The sequence below is a fragment of the Chiloscyllium plagiosum genome, unplaced genomic scaffold (genome assembly GCF_037043375.1).
Source record: "Chiloscyllium plagiosum isolate Xiang-an unplaced genomic scaffold, Cpla_swu_hap1 HiC_scaffold_10, whole genome shotgun sequence".
NCBI lineage: Eukaryota > Metazoa > Chordata > Chondrichthyes > Orectolobiformes > Hemiscylliidae > Chiloscyllium > Chiloscyllium plagiosum.
In genome coordinates, this window is record NW_028270148.1 from 28,683,434 (window position 1) to 28,709,844 (window position 26,411).

Here is a 26,411-nt window from a genome sequence, read left to right on the forward strand (position 1 = left end):
AATGTATTTACTGGGCTTATTCTTGTCACCTTTTCTGAACATGATTCTACTGTTTTCAATTCTCCACCCTCCTGGAACCTTCCCTGAGTCATGGGAAGATTAAAACCTTGATTAGTGCCCCTGCAATCTCAAATTTTCTTTCCTTAAATAAGCTTTTCATGCATCTCATCTGTTCCCTGTATCATGTCAATGAAAGTCTATCCAACTTAACAGTTTTGAACTCTTCCAGTGAGAAAGCTGCTTCTTTTGTCACCAGGCCACAGGTAACAGCTACCTCAGTGCTAAAGATCAGTGCAAAGTATTCATTTAACACCTTGACTGTACCTTTTGTCTCGTTGTGTAATTCCCTTTTTGTGGTCCTATTTGACCCTGCTCTCTCAACATCCTTTTGCTATAGATGCACCTGTAAGACAACTTAGTGATTGCCTATGTTAGCCTTCAGTCTTTTCTCATCTTGGCTCTTTTGTATTTTTGTAATGTGCTTTCTCACTTAGGGTCTGAATTTTGAGGTCCTCTTGGTTCACAATTGTACTAACCAATTCTGCTAACCTCTTGCTTTTCTTTTTTTCTGTCTTGAATACCTGATAGCCAGGAATATTTAACAGCCAGTCTTACCTTTTGAGCCAGGTCTCTGTTATCACTGCTACACCAAAATTCCAGTGGCAATGTGTCTGTAATTCTCTAACATTATCTGGTGTACTCCAAGTATTCACATACATGCACAGTTACCCTCATTTTGATATTTTATTTCCCTTTAATCTGACTTCACCTGTTGATTTTCTATTGTCTTTGCTGTGCCAGTCGCATTTCTTAGTGTTTTGTGAACTCTGGTTGCCTTCTCTACTCTTCTCCCGTGGCAGGAGTTTAGGAACCAAGTTAGTTTAAAACCTTTCCAAAAGCATTAACAAAATGCCCTACAAGGAACTCAGTCCTACCTCTATTCAGGTGCATCCAGTCCAGCTTACATAGGTACCATCTACCCCAGAGTCATTTCTAGTCTCCCAGGAATCTCTCCTGCACTATGTTTCCAGCTGTTCATTCTTCAGCATTATCCTCCCGTTTCTCTACTCGATTGCACTAATGATATTTAAACTTGAGGATCGAGAAGAGGTGGTAGAGCGAGAGAGCTGGCATCATTTCCATGCATACATGTTGCAAGATTAAATGTTGATTAGGAAAAGGTTTCTGAAGGACTCAGGACAATGCTAAAAGTGAGAGAGTTGGGAGAAGATAAAGTGGGTAGAGATTATAATTCTGTTACTATAGGTGCAGTGAGAGATGAAGAGAAGGTAACGGAAGATAAGTTTTGCATTTTGTGCACCAACTGAGATTGGGTGGGAAACGGAGTGTAATGAGGAAGGTGAGCAATTTGATACACAGTGGTTAAAGGTAGAGAGAAGGGAGGGAGGAAAGACATAAGTCGGTGGGTGTATTGTGAGGCTGTAATAAGGGTTTAAATAAAAACAAGAAATCAAGACCTGACTTGGAGTTGAGAATCATTGGTAATGTGCATTGTTCAGTGTTGATTCAAGAATGATCCTTATTAAAAATACTGAATCCGGTTGATTTGAGTCAATCAAATGAAACAAAAGAAACATTAATTATTCATGCACAGAATTATTGTAAATAGTTGTTGGACTTAAAAACAAAGCAAAGTTTTATACCCTGGCTATATTTTGCTTCCTTTAATCTACCTGAAAGATTTACAATATATGAAAATTCTTCAGTGTCCTTTTAACAATGAAGTAAAATAACAAGCACATAATAAAATGCAGAAAATCAGGTCAGTACATCAGGCCAATTTCCTGACTTTCCAAAATCTATTGCCCATCCTAAAACAGTAATTCTGCCATTGTTCTTCATATTTAAGTTGTTTTAGTGTTGAGGTAATGTTAATCTGTTGAGTAAAACCTTTCAAGTACTTTGCACATTGATGCTCTAATTTGATAGCTGTTACATGACTAAGACCATGTTTCAATTTAGTCTCACCTCCACACCAATTTCCAACTTGAAAGGTAGTCTTGAACAACATGCCCCACTCCTCTTCCCATGCAGCAGTTTGCAAATTAAATTCCCCCTTTTATCGAATGGCCACAGTATAATAGGAACCATTCAGACCACTATGTCTCTGTCAGCTGTGTGTGATAGCAAATCAGTTGTCTTTTCCCTATAGGCTTTGTGATGAAAGGCCTCCTTTTTAAATCTATTTCGCAATCTGTGAATAATATATTCAGCTCCAAAGGTTTGCTGGAGTCAGTTGCAAAGTGTTAGTTGCACTCCTTACTGCCTAGCAATAAGGCTGAAACGTGTTGCAAGTTCTCAATAGATCACTCAGAACAAGTCAAGGATTATTTTAGGCACTTGGGCAGAGACATTAAGGAGATAAACTTGCTCCCTTTGGGCTTCTAGTCAGCTACATAAGAGCAGATCGAAAAAACTGCACCTAAAAAGGTGTTTTAACCAACTTTGAGCTGTTAAGGTTCAAAAGTCTGGGGCTCCAAGAGGTGCAAGCTAAGTCTTAAGATGGGCTCAAAGAAAGGGTAGGAGGCAACTCAGAAGAAGCCTTGTGCCATTGCTGATACTTCATGGTTGAAAAGGTGAAGGAAGCCCGCAAGCTGTGTTTGCTTTGTGCACTTGAGCAAGAGAAATGAAGGGCAGTCCTAGCTTGGTGAAACTAGCTTGAGAGAAAAGTTGCATTTGTGCCTCTGGTAGTTGCTAATGTGTAGTTTCCAGAATCTAGGGGGAGCACAAACCTGACTGGAGAGTGAACTGCCAGAATCTGAGCCCTCATTGACGCAGTCTTGATTGATGGCTTTTTAGGGATACCAAAGCGAGATCCTCAAAAGAGAAGAAATGTTCATTCATTTTTAATGTGGTTTAACATCAGAGATGATGCCAAGAAATTGTGGGAACTGTCTTGACAGCCTTTGCTATTTGATGTGATCCTTTGTGTTCAACCACAGTTTTGTATATTACCAATATTTATCTCTGGTTAATTCTGGAGAGAACTCATTTTTATATATAGGTTGTGTTACTGTTGTAACTTCACCAAGTTTGTTGTTTGTTCAAAATCTTGGAATCTTGTGGCTTTATTCTCTTAATGAATAGATGGGATCTCACAATTTGTCAACTTCACATGTAAAAAAAAATTACTATTCTTTAGTCAAATCGTAAAGTTAAATTTGGTAGTGTGATCTTGTTCATAATTTGTGGGTTATTGTGGGATTTGAAATCCACAAACAAATACAAATGCTAGGACTTGGAAAGTTTCAGATTTTCATGCTGAATTGCACTATTAAGAGAACTAAAATGGCTTTTTCAACTGCTATGACTTTGTTGGTGAGAGAGAATTTATCCCCGAGTAATTTGCAAGAACTGATGGAGTATACTTTAATAACGTTAGCAGAAAAGTTGAGTTAGAATTAAAAGCAAGGTCTAATTAGTAGCTGTAGTTGAGGTGATAACACAGCATCTGGAATTCGAGGAAGAGGCTCACACCACTGAAACTTCACTTTAGCTGGCTTGAAATAAGCTGCGGATGAAGCAGCTTGTAATGGAAAAGTAGGAAAAAAAATGCCAGAACTTGAACTTACAAGAGAAAGGCAAATGTTTGGACTTGACCTCCAGAGTGAGAGAGAAATTGACATCAGAGGAAAGAGAATTGGCGAAAGAAAAGTTAACTTGAGTGACTTAAATAGAGTCAGTAGGCACCGTTAGTACAGAGAATAGAAAACAATGTTTTCATTGGGATTAGCCATTTAAGTCTCTTAAAATGACTTTACCATTTGTTTTGTTTATAGCTGGTCTATACTATGCCTGAACTCCATTTTTCCTGACTTTAACCCTAAACTTTTTAGTATTTGTGCCTGAATCGATCTTCACCTATGAACAATCTAATTGTGTAAGCATCCACAGCTATTTAGTGTGTTCCAGATTTTTGCAAACTTTTTGGTGGGGGTGGATTGGGAAGCGGTGCTGAGTGGGTGAGAGGAATTCTTGAAGGCCTAACTATGATTTGTTCTTGATTTCCTACATCTGAAAAGTCTTTTTACCCTATCGAATCCTCTGCTATCACCCTCAATTTTCTATCTCGATGAATTATGTTGGTGGTAAAAATGATCAGATATGAAGACCTTTTGTGGACTGAAATGGGTTTAAATATTAACATGCTGTTTTTGTTAATTCAGGTTAAATTGGTTCCTTTTTAAAACCATACCCTTCTCCCAGACCCAAATTAAGTTAAACAGAAAGGAAGGGCTTATTTTTTAAACTAGTCACCTTGTGACCAGCTGAGAGACAGGTGAAAATCAAGGGGAGTCAACCTTCCTCACCTGGGAGCTGAAAGGTTTGAGTATCCCATCAGCAGCTGAAACAAATTGGGGAACCTCACCAGTGAACTGGTCACAACAATTTCAGACAACCACTTATAGGGTAGAGAAGAGGAATGAAAATGGATCCATAACAGCAAAACTATAAGGCTTGCTAACCCTCTCCCTCTGCTTTCTCTCTATCTCATACCTGGTTAAAAAGCAAATCAGAGACACATCAGTCACTCATGTCCAAATGTCGTCACTATTGAGGATACAGTCATGAATTAAACAACTCTGGTCTCAGTTTGAAACTAATGTCACAAGAACACAAAGGGGCTTTTTAACTGCACAAACGTTTGTGTGGGTGAAGGGCAGCTCCATAAGGATCGTTTGAGGACTTTGGGTCTGTATTCAGTGGGGTTTAGAAGGATGAGGAGGGTGTCTGATTAGAATTTACAGGATACTGAAAGGCTTGGACAGAGTGGATGTGAAGAGTATGTTTCAAATTGTCGGAGAGACTAGGACCAGAGACCATAGCCTCAGAGTAAAGGGGAGATCTTTTGGAACTGTGATAAGGAGGAATTCCTTCAGCCAGAGGGTGGTTAATCTGTGGGACTCATTGTTGCAGAAGGTTGTGGAAATCAAGTCATTGTGTTTATTTAAGACAAAGATAATTTCTTGATTATTCAGAGGATCGAAGGTTACGATGAGAAGATAGGAGAGTGGGGTTGGGAAACATATTAGCCATGATGAAGTGGTGGAGCAGACTGTCATGAAGATGTTGGTGTAACTTTTAAAAGAATTAAAAGCGGCAGAACTACCGGACCCAGCGCCAAGTGTATTCAAAAATGTGGTAATGTAACACTGGGTCAAGCCACTCGATTAGCTCATTGCTTGGAGACAAAAACAAGTTTGAATTTGGTCAATCAGTTTAAATTATACCCAAAACATAACAAACTCCAATCAAGTTTGAATTGAGTATATTGCCAATCTTAAAAGCCAATGGCACAATCCGATGCTCTGGAGTATAGGACTGGGGAAAATTGAACAGTTGAGAGGAGAACTGCCACGACCCAGTGTGTAAGCAGACTGCTTGAAAATAGCTCTCTCTCAAAAGTACCTTTCCAATCAGTAACTTGTGACGCAGAAATTCCTAACAAGGAGAAAAGAAGACACAGTAAGTTCCAAAGAGAAGAACTTACAGCTGCCTCGTTTTAAGATAAGTGTTGTTTTGTAAATCTTAATTGGGAGTTTTATTGGACTAGTATTGTAGAAGGAAAGGGAAAAGATAGGTTAGGGAAAGAAATTGTAAATAGTGGTTAATTAAGTATTCTCTGTTATACTTTAAGAAATAAATAAAGTTGTTAATTTTTACTTTATGTAGTTCTTGGCCACTCAAATATTTATAGATTACTGCACAGGATAAATCTTTTCTGTGTTGCTGGTTTTAAACTAAGCAGGAGGGTTTACCCCATGTTGTAACAAGACTCAGTGGACGAAATGGCCTAAGTCTTCTCCGATGTCTTATAGTCAAACAATTAGACTGATTTTTTTCCTGATTTTTTTTTTTAAACTAGATACTCACTCACCTGTTTAAAATTTTATACCTGTATTTGTGAACATGCTTGTTGCCATATATTTCTAGATTAGTTTTAAATTTTAAAAAATCTTTTGCTAAAGGAAACCTTTTAATTGGCTTCTTAATTTTGACGAGTGCTATGTTTTAATTTAAATTTAATTCATTTTGTGGTCAAAAAAATTTAACATCTTTGCAGCCGATCATGGGGTTTAAAAAGACAGGATCTGATTCTGTCTTCCCACATCTGTTTGTAACAAAATAAGCCAAATTTATTCAACCTGTCCTTGTAATTTAACCCTGTGGGCCCAACATTATTCCATTTGACTTTGAGATTCAGTTCCTCAAAAGCCATATTTTGCTCAGGTGCTGTTGCCAAAAGTGAATTTGTACCCACAGATAGGTTTTAATCAAGACTCTACAACTGAAGCATCAAGTATCACTTTGATATTTCAACTCCTTCAAGAAAAAGCTAAGTGTGCTTAGCTTTTCTTTTGCTGTTCTGTTTGGCACCACTGAGTTTTAAATAGAATCATAGAATGTTTACAGTACAGAAGGCAGACGTTGAGTCCATCATGTCCACGTCTACTGTCTGAGAGTAGCTAAGATAATTTTATTCTCCTGTCTTTACGTGTCGCAAGCTTTTCTTTTCAGACAATTTTTATGCCCCCCCCACCCTTGAAAGTCACAGTTGCATCTGCCTCCTCCACACTTAATTACTCATTCCAAATCTTTAACCCCGCTTTGTGTAAAATTGAATGATTATGGATTTTCTCCTTTATTTCTTTTAATATCTCAGCAATAATTTATGTACTTAGTTTTCCAATCTCTTTGCACCTCCACAGTTACACTGTATTAAATATATATTCAAATTGCTCTCTTGGTCCAAAGTTATTCACTTTGTTTTCCTGCGTAGAACATAGTTGCTGTAGTTTAGACAACTCATTTAATCTGTCTGTCTCCTTCTTTATGCTTTGTTTCAGTGTCTAAAAGATTTATTTAGGTTGCTAGCAGTGCTTTTCTTTTAAGGGGGAGAGACCATAAAGAATAAGGAAGTGCATTTATATCAGTGCATATATATCAATCAGGAGAGTTTTTATTCGTTCACTGGAAGTGGGCATCACTGGCTAGCTCAGCATTTCTTGCCTAGAGGGCAGTTAAGACTCGACCATAATGCTTTGCATATGAAGTTACATGTAGGCAAGACTGGGTAAGGACAGCAATTTCTTCACTAAAGGTCATTTGTGAACCAAATGGTGTTTTCCCAAAAATTGGCAATGGTTTTATCGTTCGATTCTTACCTGCACTTCTCACAGTCTAATCTACTGCATTCACTGCTCACAATGTGGTCTTCACACTGGGGAAACAAAGCATAGACTGGGTGACTGCTTTGCAGAACACCTATAATCTCCCTGCAAAAAAAAAAAGACCTTGACCTTACAGTTGCCTGCCACTTTAACACACCGCCATGTTCCCTGGCGAACATCTGTCTCAGGCTTGCTGCAGCGCTCCAGCAAAGCTCAGCGCAAGCTGGAAGAACAGCATCTCATTTTCCATTGCAGCCCTCTGGACTCAATATAGAGTTCAGTAACTGTAGGGCCTGAACTCTCCCATGTCCTAGCACTCTACAGCACATGCCAAGCCTTTTTATCACATAGCCTGCCATTACATACTACCTATTGTTAGCCACTAGCAGTCTCCATTAACAGCTATTCACCCTCCCAGCCGGATCGTTATCCACTCTTTTGTCTGTCCAACTGTTCTTCTCTCTCTTTGGGCTCTATCCCTACCTACAGTTTACCCCTTACTCTCTGCCCCACCCGACCCTCTGCAAATAAACGGACATTTTCCGAGGTACTGGCAGTTCTGAGGAAGGGTCACCAGATCAGAAACATTAACTCTGATTTCTGTTCATAGATGCTGCCTGACTTGCTGAGCTTTTCCAGCAACTTCTGTTCTTCTTTGTGTGAGGTAACTACTATTTAAGCATGGGTCAGTTCTAATCCCCTTGAAAAATACTCACCAATAAAAGACTAGTTCATCTTAAAGAAGATGTGAATCACTGAAACAGTGGATCCAAGAGCTTTGCAGACTAAATAATGGCATAATTGGGCCAATATATTATTGTCTACAAGCACTTACTGGATTTTCTTAAAAGTTTGCAAGTGGTTGAATAGATCAACCGAAAACCATTTGTTTTATATTTCTAATAAAACCAAGAATTGCAGATGCTGAAAGTGTAAAACAAAAGCTGAACTTGCTGGAGAATCTCAGCAGGTCTGCCAGCATCTGGAGAGAAAGCAAAGTTGACATTGACTCTGGTGACACTCCTTCAGAAGGTTCTGTACTATTTGAAAAATCTCCGTAGAAAAGTGCAGCACTATTAGATTAGAGTTGCTAACCCACTCCTTGGGAGATCCAAGATATATGTTGTATATGGCCAAATATGCTATTTTTGAGTTGCTTGTAATATCTTAATTCATCTGTCACAGAACCTGTAACAAAAAGCATCTAAAGTTCACTCTATTGTGTTAAGGCTCGATCTCATCAATCAAAGGCATATGCTGCACATTGTCCTTAGTTAGGTTTGTCTGAAGCTTAATTATTTCCTTCAAACAAAAGTAAATTTTCACCATAGTTTTAAAGAACTAAATTAAAGCTTCCGCTTAATTTTAAATGCCTCAGTTACTTTTAATTGAGCCTATCCTTCTCAAAGATATTCCTAGAAGATGCTCCCATTGTAAATGTAAATATGTTAGAGTTCTGAATTCCTTGTTGGCCTCCTAGTTTGGGTAAGACTTAAATGTCCTTGAGAGTTCTAATGTTTATCAAGTGGATTGCAGACCAGGATCACATTTGCTGTTCAGTCTCAAATGAATTGATTGTGTTATATCTGGCCTGTGTACAAATAAGGTTGGAAGGAGAAAGTTATTTTGGGTTCATATTTGTATTTCTCTGTTCTGGATGTGCATGGCAGTTCAGTTATGACTAAGATTGGGTAGCCTGTTGACAACATTCTATCAATTCTTCACTGCAACATCAACTTAGATTATGTTCAAGTTTCTAGAATAGCGTTCGAACCCATTATTTTCTTGCTCAGAGACAAATGCAGTATCCTAGAGTCAGATCAAACACTATTCTGAATGACCAAAGAGTTTCATTTCCACTTTGTGGAGATCATTCAAAGTGATGTTCACATTGTGTTAAGCAGTTGCTTCTGTCATCTGTTCATCAAATTGTCTTTCATCAGTTTTTGTTGATACAAATAAGGTGTGAGAAGGCCATTGGTCCAGTGGTTGTATCAGTGGGGAGTTGACAGCTTCGAGGGAGCAGTCGAGGAGTAATGGTTGATAATTTTATCACACAATCTGCTTTTTGACTAATTTTAACCAATGGAGTGATTTGTCTCCTCAAGTGATAACCAAAGCGATTGCATTGGAGAAACATCACAAAACAAATTTACATGTTTGGAAGATGATTTCCACTTATTAGGTTTAAGTTACATGAGAACTCACCAGCTCCTCACGAACGCCATTTTTTTTTTACTGTACTTTTTTTACACATTTCGCAATTAAAGAATTCTGAGTTATTTAGTCTTGGATGTTGGTGAATGAGAGGTGATCTTTCACCAAGTATGAGACTGTAAATATCAGAGCTAAGGTAACTCGAAAACAATATGCTGGTTGAAGGGCGGCATGTTGGCTTAGTGGTTAGTGCTACTGTCTCACAGCACCAGGGACCTGGATTCAGTTCCACCCTCGGGTGACTGTCTATGTGGAGATTACACATTCTCCTAGTGTCTGCATATGTTTCCTCTGGGTACTCCAGTTTGGTCCCATAGTCCAAAGATGTGTAGGTTAGTTGGATTAGCCATAGTGTCTGGGCATGTGTAGGTTAAGTGATTAACCACGGGGAAGGCAGGGTTACCGGAATAGGGTCGGAGGTGGTTCTGGATGGGGTATTCTTCAGAGGGTCAGTGTGGGCTCGATGGGCCGAATGGCCTGCTTCAACACTCTGGATTCTAAAAACAATAACTAATGACAGGACCATTTGAGGCCAATGTTAGCCAGAGATGTTTGATCTAAAGAACAGTCAAAGTTTGGAAAAATCTTTCAGCAAGAGTAGCAAAAGTGGAATAGTTAAACTTATTCAAAGTGTTTTCAAATGTGCATGCCTTGCCTCAGTTGTTGCATTATTGTTTCTCAATGAGTAGCTTTTGAGGTGTATTTTCAAAACTTGCACAATATAAATACAACCATTTCTATGGTTATGAACTGCTTTAATCACAAGTAATATGGTTTCATTAAATTATGCTTCGACTTTCTTTTTGCTGAGTTTAGTGTTCGCTTTCCATTTACAAGCAGTCAACAGAACCTTCTTAAACCTGAGTTTTACAAAGTAATTCTTACTTTCAGCTGAATCATTGGGGACTGACTGAGGTCAGTTTATTTGAGGTGAGGGCAAAGCTTTGATCCAATGAAAAGGAAGTTTTTTTTTTAACCTTAATGTGGCAGCGTCTGTTCTGGAAAACTTGTCAGAGCAAGGGGCACTTGATCTATCCCATGAAACCTACCCCACTCCTCTTCTCAGTTGATGCTAGCCTTGTTGGCGGTGCTTTTTTTGGATCCAAGCTTAGCAAGGTCAGATCATAGTCCCGGCCAGTCGTGAAGCAGTATCTGGGACAATGATACATTAACAAAAAAGCAGTTTAATCAGTGACTCTTTGTTTAGAGTGTCCCTCACTGTCTGCAATATACATTAGTGCGTAATGTGCCTTTATTTCTGCTATTTTACTTTTTGTGATCATGTTATTTGGCAGGCTTGTCCAAAATCCTCTTGCCTTGTTTCTTTTTCACAGTCCAAACCTTCATTTAACAAAAAAAAGTTTTAAATTCCCATCTATCCCATATAACCAGCCTTCTCTTCCCCCCCCCCCCCCCCCAACTCCATTTCATATTATGTCTACTTTTCCTGCCTTGCTAGGCATTCAGTATATTTTCTTTTATGAAGTACACTACATAAGGGCAAGGTGTGGATGTTGAAACGAGTGATCCTGTAATTCTATACTTGGCTTTTTGGCAATGCTTATTTTTGTAACAGTTCAGCAAACGTGTTTTTTTAGCACTGAGCAGGGGTTTTTTCTTCAATTCAAGACCTTTTAAAACTTTGTTCAGTTTTTGTTATCCTGAACTGCTTTTGTTTGTGATGACTGACTGACTGTTAATCAGCTGAAAGCCTATGGTATATTTTAACCGTGCATCTGACTAAACCCGTACAGCGTTAATGTGATTCAGTCTACAGTTCATTCTTTGCTGGAGCTAAACACATGTCTTTTGAACTGCTGAGAACTTCCACAGAGTTTGCTGTGCTGCTCTTGGAAGCGGGAATTTTCAACCTAACAATATTGAAGCTTTTTTTTAAAAATCCACACAGCCACAGAACAACACACCAACCATTGCATGCAATTTCAAAATACCATGTCCTGAAATTGCCAGCCACTTGAATGCCCAATGGAAAGTTAATTTAATTTAGTTGTGGTAGTTCGCACCAAATTAGCTGTTTTGGAAAATTTTACAGCAAGGGACTGCATCTGAAGTGAAAACAGACCATTCTGGAAAGACTGCCTAAGTCAGGCAGTAATAGTGGAGAAGGGAAAACTGGGTTAATGCATCAGGGTAGCTGACCCTTTTTTTTTGCTTGATTTGGTCGATTTGATGAATGATTGACTTTTATAAGGAGTGATGGAGCCAGGGAAAATGGTTCTTAGGGCAATGATCTTCGACAGGTACATGATCGTGAGCTGTTTTACACTTCTGGAAGGTGGATAGGGGGTGGTGATGGATCGGGGGTGGTGAGTGGTGGCCACTAACCATTTCCTTAGAACATTCTGGAATTCTTTCACTCTTCTCATTTCCCCAATCTTGCATTCCCATTTTCTGCTGCAAGGTTTACACATCTTTTTATTTCAATGGTAAATGTCTTTTTTAATCTTGCACCTTTATCCCTTTGTTCATTTAATAATTTCTGTTCTCCACATAGTCACAAATTGTCTGTTTTATTATTCTCCTCCTTTCCCACATTATTTTCTTCTCAAAACTGTCAGAAATGTAATTGAGAATGCAATCAGTAGGAATTTTCAATGCAGTTATCTATTTGACACTTCCTTTTAATTTTTCCAGATGAAACTTTTTGTCCAGTTAAAGTCTGCAAAAACTTTTGCAAATTTGCCTAGTCTTCAGCATTGGAAAGTAAACTGAGATATAGAGTCTGATTATCTTTTAATGTGTGCACATCCACGTTAAGGCGAGAATGTTATTGCTGTGGGATAGAACATCATTTCACTTCCAGCAGGAGTATTAATGCACTTTCTGATGTAAAGTGCTAAAGTCTGCAGCGTGTGGCACAGACTTCGGATTTTCCAAATTCAATTCACGCAAGATCTTTGGAACCTTCCAAGATCGAGACTTCATCCTATAGGTCTGAATTTGAGGCTGGACCTCCGAAACGAGCAAATGATAAGAAATGCTGGACATTGGGAAATGTTGCTTTTTTAAAAAAAAAAGTTTAATTTGAAGAGTCCTATCTACAATGCAGTGAGTGGTTTACCACATTGCTCATGATTCTTATTCAGTGAGGATCCCTTGACCCTTGTTTGCTTTGAAGTGCACCAGATAGTTTCACTTTTGAGACGATTGCCAGCATAGTGAAGAGTTTGACAATTTTAGGATCTGAATTGTCTGCCAACAAATAAGATTGGCTTTTCAAAGTGATATCACGGCAGAAATGCATTATATTGAAACATCGCAAAAGATGATTTGAAAAAGGTGATTTTGGGATTTATTTGAATTGTGCAGCAGTTTGAATAAATATCTTGTGAATTCTAGTGCCTTTTAAGTCCCTTTCTGAGCACACATGAAGGGGCTGATATCTGGGGAGGGTGGGGGAATAGGACATTAGAGGCAGAAAATCTGTAATGGAAATAGAAACTCTTGAAAGCAATCAATGGGTCAGGCACCATCATGGAGAGAACATTTTGAGGTAGCCTCAGGTCAGTGAGCTTTGAATACTGATTTCACTGTTGTCGGTAAACACTGAAAATTGATTCAACAGACAGAGGAAAATGGTAAGGATAGCAAAATAAATTCCGTGATCGGGTTGGAGATAACTGTAGGAAATCCATGACCAAGGCAGCTCAAGGTCGTTCTGTAATGCCAGAAGGAATATTCCTTCTCCCTCAGTGTTGGCAATTTTTTATTTTCTAAACCTTTGGGTACCTCTGATCAGGAATTGGGTTTCAATTGCAACTCCAGAGGTGTGCAGGCATTACTTAGACCAGTGGTTAATATAGTCTCATTGAAATGCAACATTGCCCTTGAAATTAGATCCTCATTCCCCTGGTTTAAGAGGCATTCCTAAAATCAGGTCTTTAAGATAATTGAATGGAATGAAATGAAATGTGTGATTATTACAGCAGAAAAGCATCAATGATGCAGTGCAAGCTCATGACCAGCGCAGTTCCTAGATTAAAATCAGCACTTTGAATTTAATATTTTAACTAATCTAGTAACCAGAGATCTAACACTGAATTGTTATTTTTAATCAGAAGGGAATTGAGGGTTATGGGGTGAAGGCAAGGGAGTAGAGTTGAGAATAAACCATGTTCTCATTGAATGGTGGAGTAGACTCGATGGGCTGAATGGTCTGCCTCTACTCCTATGATTTATGGTATGAATTGCAACGATGTAAGGTTTAATAGCCTACTTAGAAAAATAGGAGCATATAAAAAGGGTTCTAAGAATTCCAATGAAGGTCTGATGACAATGCAATTTATGATATGGTGTGTATGTATCAAAATGTCTTAACGTTTTGTTTGTACAACTTATGTTTAAGAATTTTCTCAATGTATGAGGTAATGTAAATATACATCAGAACATTATCATAAACCCTAACTTTTGAAACATTTTGGGAGATATGTGGAATACTATGACTTCATTTTTTTTTAAAAAAAAACCTCTTTACAAACACTGGTGACATTTTTAATTTGGAGTCTGATCTGCTAGAGGTTCCATGAGTCAGTTGTGAACTTAATGACCTGCTTACATTTACACTGTCTTAATCCGTGACACTGCAGTACTGGTGAAGTGTACTCCAGATGGCAGTAGTCATCTTCTCAAAGACCCACATGCAATGGGATTTCTCTTGCTCATTGGTCTCCTGTGCTGTATCCACACTCTGATTACTATTTGCAGGATGAACTTCAGTTGTAACTTCAGTCACTAACCGGTGCGGACACAGTGAGCAAAATGGTCTTTTTCTGTGCCATAAACCATCCGTGATTCAACCATCCAAACTAGCAGTGATCATTACAACACCTTCCACCCTACCAACTTTCGCATAAACCAAATCATCCGCCAACGCTTCCGCCACCTCCAAAAAGGCCCCACCACCAGGGATATATTTCCCTCCCCATCCCTTTCCGCCTTCCGCAAAGACCGTTCCCTCTATGACTACCTGGTCAGGTCCACGCCCCCCGACAACACCCTCCCATCCTGACGCCTTCTTCTGCCACTGCAGGAACTGCAAAACCTGCGCCCATACCTCCTCCCTCACCTCCATCCAAGGCCCTAAAGGAGCCTTCCACATCCATCAAAGTTTTACCTGCACATCCACTAATATCATTTATTGTATCCGTTGCTCCCCATGCAGTCTCCTGTACATTGGGGAGACTGGATGCCTCCTAGTAGAGCACTTTAGGAAACATCTCCGGGACACGCGCACCAATCAACCACACCGCCCCGTGGCCCAACATTTCAACTCCCCCTCTCACTCAGCCGAGGGCATGGAGGTCCTGGGCCTCCTTCACCGCTGCTCCCTCACCACCAGATGCCTGGAGGAAGAACACCTCATCTTCTGCCTCGGAACACTTCAACCCCAGGGCATCAATGTGGACTTCAACAGTTTCCTCATTTCCCCTCCCCCCACCTCATCCTAGTTCCAAACTTCCAGCTCAGCACTATCCCCATGACTGGTCCTACCTGCCTAACTTCTTTTCCATCTATCCACTCCACCCTCCTCCTGACCTATCACCTTCATCCCCTCCCCCACTCACCTACTGTACTCTATGCTACTTTCTCCCCAACCCCACCCTCCTCTAGCTTATCTCTCCACGCTTCAGACTCTCTGCCTGTATTCCTGATGAAGGGCTTTTGCCCGAAACGTCGATTTTACTGCTCCTCTGATGCTTCCTGAACTGCTGTGCTCTTCCAGTACCACTAATCCAGAATCCAGGAAGATAGAATAGCAACCACGCCTGATGTGGTTTGGGTTGACTGTCTACCTGTAGCTGCCTTTTGAGAAATAGCTGTAGTACACAAGCAAGAGTTAATATTTGAGTATTCGATGCATAAGCAAGTGTAACTCTGGTCAAATCAAATTTAATTAATCTAATCATTGTGGGTGCAGAAACAATAAAGGTACAGTGTTAGTCTGGGTAATCCTGGCTGCACATGGTTAGAAATAGTCAATTGCTGTAAGTCCTGGTGGACACCAGGATAGTACTGTTGCACTTGTACCCTATTTTGAGTCCCAGAACGTGACCAGCTTATTGATTTTATAGGTGAGACATTGCCTGCAGGATCAGATAGAGGGGTGGTACATGAACAGAGCTTACTGTCTCGGCAATCGTCTCGCATACCTGAGGCATGAGGCTTACACAGGCCACTAAAAAATGGATCAGACTGTAAAAATGCAGGAAATGATATCTGTTCAGACCAATTGTACCAGTAGAGTCCCTCTCTTAGAATCTGCAGAGTTTTATCAGATCCTGTAGTAATTCCAGAATCCTGTAATTTCATGTTGGTTATGTATTGATAGTTTTAATATTAGTTGATCAATATTGTTTTTAGAAAGTGAGTGAACATCCATGATGGTTTTTTCAATTATCCTTTTCTGTCTTGTACTCTAAATAACAATCGATGTTTCATTTATTTAACAGAATTCTTTGTCTTGAAAATGGTGTAAGATGGTAAAATTTAATTGGCTTTGAAGAATATTGAATTAGATATGCAGTAACTCTAATTTAATGATTATACACAATGGAACAAATATGACCATATATATAGCTGTACTGTGTGTATATATTTATTTGATTACACTCTATGTGGAACAATCTGATACAGCTGCAAGTGCTAACTGAAGGTTAGTGAATCCTTTTGATTTCAGTACATCCTGGGTCTGAAGGAACAGTAAGTATGAATAGTGAGCATTTGAGAATGTGTAGTTGAAGTTAGTACATTGCATACACTGCATGACAATGTTTACACTGGCACAAACTTCAGGCATTATTGGGTAGAGATGGGGCAAGTGATCATATTCTCTGCTGTAAACTTTGCAACTAACTTGGCACTGGTGACTGCAGCGGCATTTCTAATTGCATGAACTAACCTGGAAGAATTGGATCCATGCCTGATAATGTGGTTAAGTTCAACAATCAATCTGAAATGAGCAATTAATACCACTCCACATTGGTACACAATTGACTCTGGTATCTATTGCAGTCGAACAGTGAACATTTAACACCAAAAAACATTGAGGTGGGTGCATGGAAGTGAAACATAGTTGTATGGTGGTCCAACTGGTTAATTAACCTGACAGAATGTACTGAAAGTGGTAAGTGCAAAAGGTATTGGTTGGGAGGAGAAAGAGTAAGATAGAAATAAAAATATTGCAATTGGTCATTTTTTGTTTGCTATCTGATTGCTGTGTCAGCTGAGGTTTTAAAGTTTTGTTCAGTTAAATAATCACCTGGTTTGTGGTAGAAGTGTAAAATTGGCATTGTAGAATCTATATGTAAAACAGTTATTGAACTCAAAGGATGAGCAGATTGAAACTGGCCTGTGCTTAACTGATCTCAGCCAGGAAGATTGTGGGATTGGATGCAGTGCCCCAGGCTAGAGGAGGGGCATGTCAGTCAGCCTCCAATGCCTGATGTCTTTCAATCTTTATTCATATTCCACCACCAGGAAGGAAATACCCAAGTGGCCAGTGACCAGCAGTGTCCTTCTCAACAAAGGGTAATGCTGACTGATCAAAAAAGTGAAAGGGAGGGCAGGGATTAAATCAAAATAGAGTCAGAGGGGGAAATAAAGCACTCCAGACCCAGCGATACCGATCTCTCCCTGAAAATCTTGAGGATGTTTGTAGACACTGTGCTCCTTCTCCAGGCACACCTGGGCCCAAATGTAACTGGAGAAGAGGAGCGGGCAATCGGCCCGAACGACCCCGTCCATGGCCCACTGCCTGGACCTTCTAATGGCCTGGCCCAGGAGCAGACCAGCCTGATGTCTTTATAGTGAACTATGATTGGGTAACATTGAATATCAGACGAGGGAGCACTGAACATGATTAAACAATCTGAGCCGGGATAAGCTTATGCATGAAGCGTTGTCATCTCATTCCTCATGAAGGGTTTATGCCAGAAACATCGACTCTCCTGCTATTCTGATGCTGCATCTGCAGTCCCCACTTTCTCCATCTTGGCAGGGTGGTACAGTGCATGCAACCATCACCAACAGGAGGTGACATGTTTCAGAGAATGCAGGATGGGGAGAGGAAATTTGGTTTTTGGCAAATATTCCATTGGGAAAATGCTGTGTACTGGGGAATTATTGTATAAAGTCGGGTAAAAGAGTTTCTATGACCACTTTAAGTTTAAAAAGTTGGGTTTGATTTTTCCACAAGTACCAGTTTTGGAGAGATTGAAGTCCACCTTCTCCAATCACCTTGTTATCACAGCAGTTGCATTGGAGACAGTTCCTGCTGCCCACATACTCAAAAGTAGCTGCAACTATTTATTATTACTTTTTTAAATGCAATCAAATAACCTCAATGGAAATAAACAATCATTCTGCCAAAATTCATGAAATTTTATCAAAACATCAGCCATAAAAGTTATGTATTAAAAATGTCCAATTGGTCTTTTCCCCAGTGCAGAAAATAACACAATTTAGCAACAGAGCATGCTCAATATATTAACGTCATTAAAAAAACACCTTCCTCCTTGAATTCAGTACCAAATAATACATCCCAATTTCATTCTTGAATGACATCATATGCATCAGTAAACAATTCATCATTAGCCATCCACAAACAATCACTCTCAGTCCTATCAAGTCCATTGGATAGGCTACATTGTTCAAACTTCATAGCCAGCCTCTCTAATCTACTCTCTGCATTAAGAACCACCATGCTGTTTCTCATGATGAATGTCTTTTCTTCTTTGCTCATTAGGTACATATTTTGAAGAACTTTAGAGCGAAATTTAGTGATTGAACAAGGCTGGTTAGATCACAGGTATTACTAAAATGTCACTGACTTGCAATCTAGCATCAACATTGAAGTATAATATGAACGTGTCCCAGCTGAGATTTTTTTTTTCCCTGTTATCCTCCTGATCAAAATTCCAAACTTACCTTGGACATAAATGTTAAGCCACCTTTTTCCATCCTTTCCTTCGGGGAATTGCTGTTTTGGGAGTGCTTTACTCTTGAATATCGCTTTTGGCTTAAGCTGTGTTATAATCAATGTACAGAATAGCACAATGTTGTAGCTACTCTTCCCTTGGCCAAGTGTCTCTGCAGAGACACACTCTTCTCTCCATCTATGCACTCCGCCTTTGGCTGGCACATCAAAATTTTCAGTTATCTCATTCATGTTCCCAATGTATGCCATTCTGTGTCTATTCTTTTGTGATGTTCAATTGCAAACTGCTGATATGCAGTAAACTTGTCAAGAAGTTCTGCAGTGAGACGCTATCAAATCTTGGTCCTCTGTTGAAGTACAAAATTCTTCTTAACCATGGTACAGCATTAAGGGTTGACTTTGAAATCTACAAAGCAAATTTTTTTGTTTTTTTTTTCAGGGTAACATTCCGATAAATCCACAAGGCAACAGCAAGGCAGTTTTGGAGATTTTCATTGGCATGTTTTGTCTTTCTGCTGCGGTTAACTGTTAGACTTTCCTCTGTGTACGTTTATTCTTGGGTATCTGCAGAAGTAGTTAATGGCATTTCCTCCAACTTTTAATGTATTTCTCCAGTACCTTTTTAAATTCTCTTTTTCTTGTCCTGCATCTCAACAACCTGGGCTCTGTATCACAGTTCCTCCTTGGTAAAATGCTGCTCGATGACAGGCAAGCAGCAAACGCTATTGAGGTGATAACCTTGACTCCTATGTTCAGACACAAGAAGCTAAATGGCTACCTTCAGTGCTGTATTTTTTAATTCTATCAGCAGGTTTGCACCTGTGAGAGTTTGACATCAACGGCAAGAGATTATTAAGTACAAAACGTTTGGTTAGAGGAGTATCAATTTATACAAAAGGTATATGAAAAAGGAATAATTTAGCCAAAATTAGGGGTTGTTTTTAACATGAAATCAACCATTACTTGAGTGTGTATGTTAATACACAGTACCCTGATCAGTGTTCTGAATTCTCAGGACTTTTCATGACTCTGTGAAAGCTCATCGCAGCAATTATTTCAGTTCCTCATTTATCTAGTAAATAGTAACTCTCATGTCAAAAGCCTGATTCGAATTCAGGTCCAAGGGAAATGGGTAGGAACAGAGCATTAAGCATGACAGGACAAATGCTGCATTAGTTACGAGTAAACAAAACATTTTCCTGCAAAGTATTATGTATTCATGTCATGAGTAGATATTGTCTGTTAACTGTGTAACATGTACAGATGCATTGTGTATATGTTGCAGTTAACTAATAACTGTTAAGGTATGCATTGCTGTGAGGTTGCTGTCAAGAAGCAAATTGAATTAATTGACAGCCTGCTTACCAGTTTCCACAAGACACAAGCTACAATCGGATTAATAATGAGAAGTTCCATGAGAAAAAAGGACCTCCCATTGTGTCTTATATAGAAATTTGTGGGAATGACTAAGAAATATTTTAGAATCTCCACTAAAACTGTCAGATTTATATGCGGAGGATTTGACCCTTGTCACGGTCTAGAAGTTAACCGGCTAATTCAGTTCTGGATTAGTCATCTCAGCGTTGACACGTAGCAGAGATGAGGATATGCTCTCTCTGTTATGGTGTTGCATTTATAATTCTCTGTCAGGCCTGGGAAGCTTTGTCTAAACCATCCCTCTGATCTTGAGCTTTGGCTGTGATAATGGACCCTGTGTGTGAGTGTAAGCGGTGGAATTCTGTGGCTGTTAACACCTGGCTCCACCAGTATGCTAGTTTGTAATTCTTGCCAGAGCACAATTCCAAGCATTAGCACAGCCAAAGCTCATAAGTGAATCTGACCAGCAGGTCACCTCTGCAGTCATTGAGCACTTTTGTGCTTTATTAACCTTTCACAACTGACTTGTCATCGTTTTGACAACTATTTCTTTTGTCCCTTTGACAGCTGTTCTGAACTTGGACAATTCTGTGGTTGACCTGGAGACCCTTGAAGCCTTGTATGAGAATGTGAGTATTGGAACTAAAGGCACAAAAAAAAACAACAGCGGTACAAAATTTCGAAACTAAGCAGTCAGGAGCAGAGCAGTTAACCCCGACACTGAAAGCCATATGTTAGCTTAAGTAGTAATTCACTGATGTTGCATATTTGGGTTTGTAGCAGGGCTACTGTTTCATTCCAAAACAATCCTCGATTTAACGTAATCTGATTCTCTGCCTATTCTTCATGCTATGGCAGTAGGAAATTCAAAGCAATAATATTTTTGCCATTTTATACCTTGGCATTTATTCTCCGTCTGGTGGCAAAATCCCAACTGCAAGACTTTCATCGAGTCCAGTTATGTAAGGTTAACACAAGAGTTTGTATCAAATAAGTCACAGTTAAAATCTGTATACTCAGCTTTATGGAATGTAAGAAGGTTAATGTTTGTAGTCTGTGGAAATAAGCAAAAGGTTTAGATTTGACTCGCTTCATTTAAGGGGCAGTTTGAGCATTTATTGAGTCTTGACCTATTTTTATACAGATTTTTCTAATTTAATTCATTGCAGCACTTGCAAACAAATTTGGAGTATTTGATTCCTAACCTCCAAAAATTGTGAGTGGTGCAAAATGGTGCATGAACATCAAAGACATTTCTTTTTGGTGGCAACTTTTACAGTTGAACATTAGTGTTCTGTTGTAAATGTCATATGTTGCTTTCCAATAAAGCTTCTGTATGTGCACAGCTTTTAAAAAGCGTAAGCTGTCTTGAGGCTTGTTAGAAACAAAAGAAAATAGTCAATAATACTGAGACGTTTTTACCTCTTCTCTCGCCAAAATAAACCATATTCATCTGTTAGGTAGCAAAGTGTTTTCTACAAAGTTAAAAATCACAAGACACCAGGTTATAGTCCAACAGGTTTACTTGGGAGCACTAGTTTTTGGAGCGCTGCTCCTTCATCAGGGTGGTTGTGGAATATAACCACCTGATGAAGGAACAGCGCTCCAAAAGCTAGTGCTTCCAAATAAACCTGTTCGACTATAACCTGGTGTTGTATGATTTTTAACTTTGTACACCCCAATCCAACACTGACACCTCCAAATCATGTTTTCTACAAGGGCTTTTATCCATCACATGTTTAGACACTGGTCACTCTCTCAAACCTTCAAAGCTGTTGCAGGTTTTCTTTTTGAGTTTTTCAACTCATAAATGTAGCTTCTCACTGAAATAATGGAAAGCAAAATTAATACTCTGCCCCATTTGCAGGACATGTATACTACTGTATGGAGTCAAAGTTATTTGACCTTTGGAAGCATGTTTAAAAACTATTAGTTGTGATGCACAGCACTTTATTAATAGAGTGGGGCAGCTTTCCTGGAAGAGCTCAAACCCCTTGAATTTTGAAGGGACACTGCAGAGGAAGCACCATCTGGTTGTACTGATATTAGTCAACATTACTCGAAATTAAATGTAAATTTGTATGTCTAGCGTCAGATAGACCGTGAACACGAAACAAAAGAGCACAGTCCAAGCTGGTGAAAAGCAGTATACATGTCACTAAGTCCTTCATGAAGAGGTAGTTAACACTTAAGTACTTAAGGTGAAAGTGATAGAAAAGCAAACTAATGCATTTTAAGAGCCATTTGAATGGGGGTTTTATATTTTTACACATAACTGAACTAAACTAGGCCAAACAACCTTCCTAATCTATTTTAAAGGTTCAATTGCCTGTATTGCTCAGAAACATTATGTGCCGAGGTCTCCCAGGATCTGGAACTGTGTCTAAACATGCACTTGGGCACAAGTGAAATCAAGTTAGATGTCTTGACAATAATAGTCATGAAGACAGGTTCCAGTCTTGAAGCCACCATTAAAGGGGCAGGCGCAGCTATAGGTGAATTATAATTTCTATTTTAGAAATGAAGCAATATTTTAATTGTACTTGTATGATGAATAATAAGTCGTTTTAAGTGTACAAGTAAATTTTATAGCAGTAGTTAGATTAGATTAGATTCCCTACAGTGTGGAAACAGGCCCTTCGGCCCAACCAGTCCACACCGACCCTCCGAAGAGTAACCCACCCAGACCCATTTCCCTTCTGACTAATACACCTAACATTATGGGCAACTTAGCATAGCCAATTCACCTGACCAGCACATCTTTGGATTGTGGGAGGAAACTGGAGCGCTCAGAGGAAATCCACGCAGACGGGGAGAATGTGCAAACTCCACGCAGTCGCCCGAGGCTGGAATCGAACCTGGGACCCTGCTGCTGTGAGGCAGCAGCGCTAACCACTGAGCCACCGTGCCACTCCTCAGTGTTTAAGCAGCTTCTGTCCCTTATAAATAAGATTGTGCTACTTTGACAACTGACATGGCATCCACAGTCTGTCTGGTAAACAGGCACCATTGTGTTGCCAATCTGAGTTATAAGGAGAAAACTGAATGTTTAATAATTTTTCTTGAAAAGGAAAAGAAGAGTGGGTGTGAGGAATGATGGTGTAAGATTAAGAGAATTGTGTTGTATAATTCGATGTTCCATGAAGGAGAAAGGTTGTTGTAATGACATGGGGGGTTGGTGTAATGGAAGAGAGGAAGGTTTCTCACTTTGTGGCACAGACCTTGCAATAGGTGACTTCAGGGCAAGTGTTTTACTTTCTCCCTTGCATGGTATTCTGTAGCTCAGAGGGTAAGAAAGATGTCTGATGTTTTCTTTCGATTTTATCCTTGTCAGGTGCAAATAACATCACTGAATCTCTGGACCATCAGCATGTTGTACTTCCCTGTAGTAATCCTGTATTCTATGTGAAAAGGTTCTGAGACACAAAGACCGATACGGAGTTTAAACTTAGAAAATTTTGTGACTCAGTCTATGATATTTTATCATGAATCCCAGTCATGGTTGCAGTGTTGATGTGTGGTGTTTCATGTTGTCATCACTTTTGTGCAAAAAACCCTGCTTTTTTTAAAAAAAACCTATAGCTAAAATAGAAAGTAGTAATGATTTAATGGGCTTAACATACAGTTGACCAACTAACAATATTGAAGAAGCATATAATTTCAAAGTATATGTAAGGATTTACTGGTAACCCTCTTTTGCATCTGTGCATCTCCTCTGCTCACCGTTAGTGCTCTCTTTGTTATTTTACCCTGGGAATTCTCATAATTTGTTCCACTTGCTCCCCCTCCCCTCCCCCCAAATCATTTTCCAGCCCCTTTAGTTCTAAACAAGCTATATCAAACTCAAAATATCAATTTTTTCTCTCACTATAGATGCTGCCAGTCCTTGTGAGTTTTTCCAGCACTTTGTTTTTCTATAGCATATGCTAGATATTGGCAGTACCTTAGAGTCAGAGAGATGTACAGCATGAGAATAAATTCTTCGGTTGAACTCATTCATGCCGACCAGATATCTTAACCTAATCTAGTACCATTTGCCAGCACTTGGCCCATATCCCTCTGAACCGTTCCTATTCATATAGTCATCTAGATGTCTTTTAAATGCTGCAATTGTGTTACCACCCCCCCACCACTTTCTTTGGCAGCTCATTCCATACACGTGAAGGGGATTGGTGTACCGGCAGGTTTTGCATCTTTTCCAGTTGCAGGGGAAGGTGGTTCAGGGGGTTGGTGGGGAGACTGGTGCAAACTGAGGACTGTCAAAGGGAAAAGTCCTTGCGGAAGGCAGAGAGAAGTGGGGAGGGGAAGATGTTGTGGGGTCTCGGTGGAGTTAGAGGAGGGTTCAATTCCTGCCTCGGGCAACTGTCTGTGTGGAATTTGCACATTCTCCCCGTGTCTGCGTGGGTTTCCTCCGGGTGCTCCGGTTTCCTCCCACAGTCCAAAAATGTGCAGGTTAGGTGAATTGGCCATGCTAAATTGCCCATAATGTTAGGTGAAGGGGTAAATGTAGAGGAATGAGTCTGGGTGGGTTGCTCTTCGGAGGGTCGGCGTGGACTTGTTGGGCTGAAGGGCCTGTTTCCACACTAAGTAATCTAATCTAATCTAAAGTATTCAAGGATGATGCGTTGGATGCAGGCAGAGACTAGTGAGGTGGTAGGTGAGGACAAGGACGACTCTGTTTATTGTGTTTTGCAGGATGGGTGGGGTTAGAATTTTAAATAAGGCAGGAGATGCTCACACGCACACATACACATCTTAATCGCGGTCATCCCCCAATCCATGTCACCCAACACACATCATTAGTGATTACCATGCTACAATTTTCTGTGAACATACTGGTGACTATGCTGCCTGCATTGCAGCAGTGACAACCCTCCAAGATCTGCTTCTGCTTCAGCTGTGTTCATATGACAGACTGACACTTGTATTCTGTATCTCTTTCAAAAACCATATATATGATTAACAATATGATAATGACCAGATAATTTGTTTATTTTTCTGTGTGTATCGAAGGGTGGATACTATTTGGGACCCCAGGGTTAAACTTCTGCTGTTTGGAAGTGCAGTGGGATCTTTCTTATTCAACTGAACAGGCAGCTTCCTTTAGCATCTCATCTGAAAGAACACTTTTTCTATCAGAGCAGTGCTTTCTCAGTACTGCACATCAGCGTGTCAGTCTTGGTTCTGAAGTGCTCAGGCCCTGGGGTGGGACTTGATGGTTCAGTGGTATAAGTGCAATCAACTGAGCAACAGCTGACTCCTTCATTGACTGTGAAGTGTTTTAATGGTTGGTTGTGGAAAATGCTGTATGAAAGCAAGTCTGTCTTTTTTTTGTGGTTGCGCTGCAGGTTTCAATGGCTATTTTGATTGACCAAGTTAAATCTGTTTTTACTCGCCACCGCCTGAATTACATTATGCCAACAGAGGATTCTATCTGGGAGAGATGGATTGTTGTATTCTCAAGAGTGAAATTGTCGTTGTAAACCTTAAAGGCTATAAGGAGAAAGTGAGGTCTGCAGATGCTGGAGATCAGAGCTGAAAATGTGTTGCTGGGAAAGCGCAGCAGGTCAGGCAGCATCCAGGGAACAGGAGAGTCGACGTTTCGGGCATAAGCCCTTCTTCAGGAATGAGGAAAGTTTTCTCATTCCTGAAGAAGGGCTTATGCCCGAAACGTCGATTCTCCTGTTCCCTGGATGCTGCCTGACCTGCTGCACTTCTCCAGCAACACAATTAAAGGCTATAAGCACTTAAGTTTGATTCTGGATTTTTGCTATATGATCTCTTTCTACAGGAGTAAAAATTAAGTTACTGCAATTGACCCTGCTGTACTAAATCATGACCAGGAAAATAAAGCCTATTTCGATTTATGACACTTGGTATATATAAGGGTTTCAGGTAGGCACATGTCTGTGTTCAAGTGTATGCAGAGTCACACTTGCTTGTGATGTAAAACAACTGTTAGCATCTTAGCTCAGTAGGAAGCTTTCAGAGAAACAGTTCATATCACCAAGCCCATGATGGTGCCATGGTGATCAATCCTTTCTACTTGTCCATTGAGCATCATTGGTAAGGTCAACATTAATTGCCTATCTCTAGTTACCCAAAGAGTGTTAAGAGTCAGCCTTAGTTGTACTACATTTGAGTGTAGTTATATCCATGTCACAGTAAGTGAATGATTAATCCTCCAACCGGTTGTAGATATGAACAGTGCAGAGTTGACTGAAGAATGAATTTGTATAGTGCCTTTCATGATCTCAGCATGCTCCAAAGGGCTGCTTAAATGTGCAGTATGTTTGAAGTGTCATCACTGTTGCAAAATAGTAAACGCAATAAATAGGTTGCATACCCCAACTTCCCACAAACAGCAATAAATTAAATAACAAATTGTGTTTCTTGTATTGATTGAGGGGTAAACGTTGACCAGGACTAAAGAGAATCTTGTTCAAGTAGTGTCAGGGGCCCATTCGAAGATCAGAATGAGCCTCAACCAAGTATTTCACATGAAATACAACACTTCTGACATTATGTTTATTTGTTTCTTTCTGAAGTGGGGTGGAAATTTACGAGGATAGTCTAGCATGCATGGAAAATTGTTCCTCGAAGTAATCGGTCTATTGGGCATATCCAGTGGGCTTGGAAAGAAGCTTGCCAATATCAGTCAGCCCTCC

The 26,411-nt window shown here is 39.8% G+C and overlaps 1 protein-coding gene across 1 annotated transcript in view; it reads left to right on the forward strand.

Moving 5' to 3' along the window:
- fmn2b (formin 2b) overlaps window positions 1–26,411 on the forward strand; it is a 479,925-nt gene that overhangs the window by 272,169 nt on the left and 181,345 nt on the right. Inside the window, exon 9 of the mRNA XM_087990994.1 lies at window positions 20,311–20,372. Within this exon, the coding sequence (XP_087847120.1) occupies window positions 20,311–20,372 (62 nt within the window). The remainder of the gene's footprint in view (window positions 1–20,310; window positions 20,373–26,411) is intronic.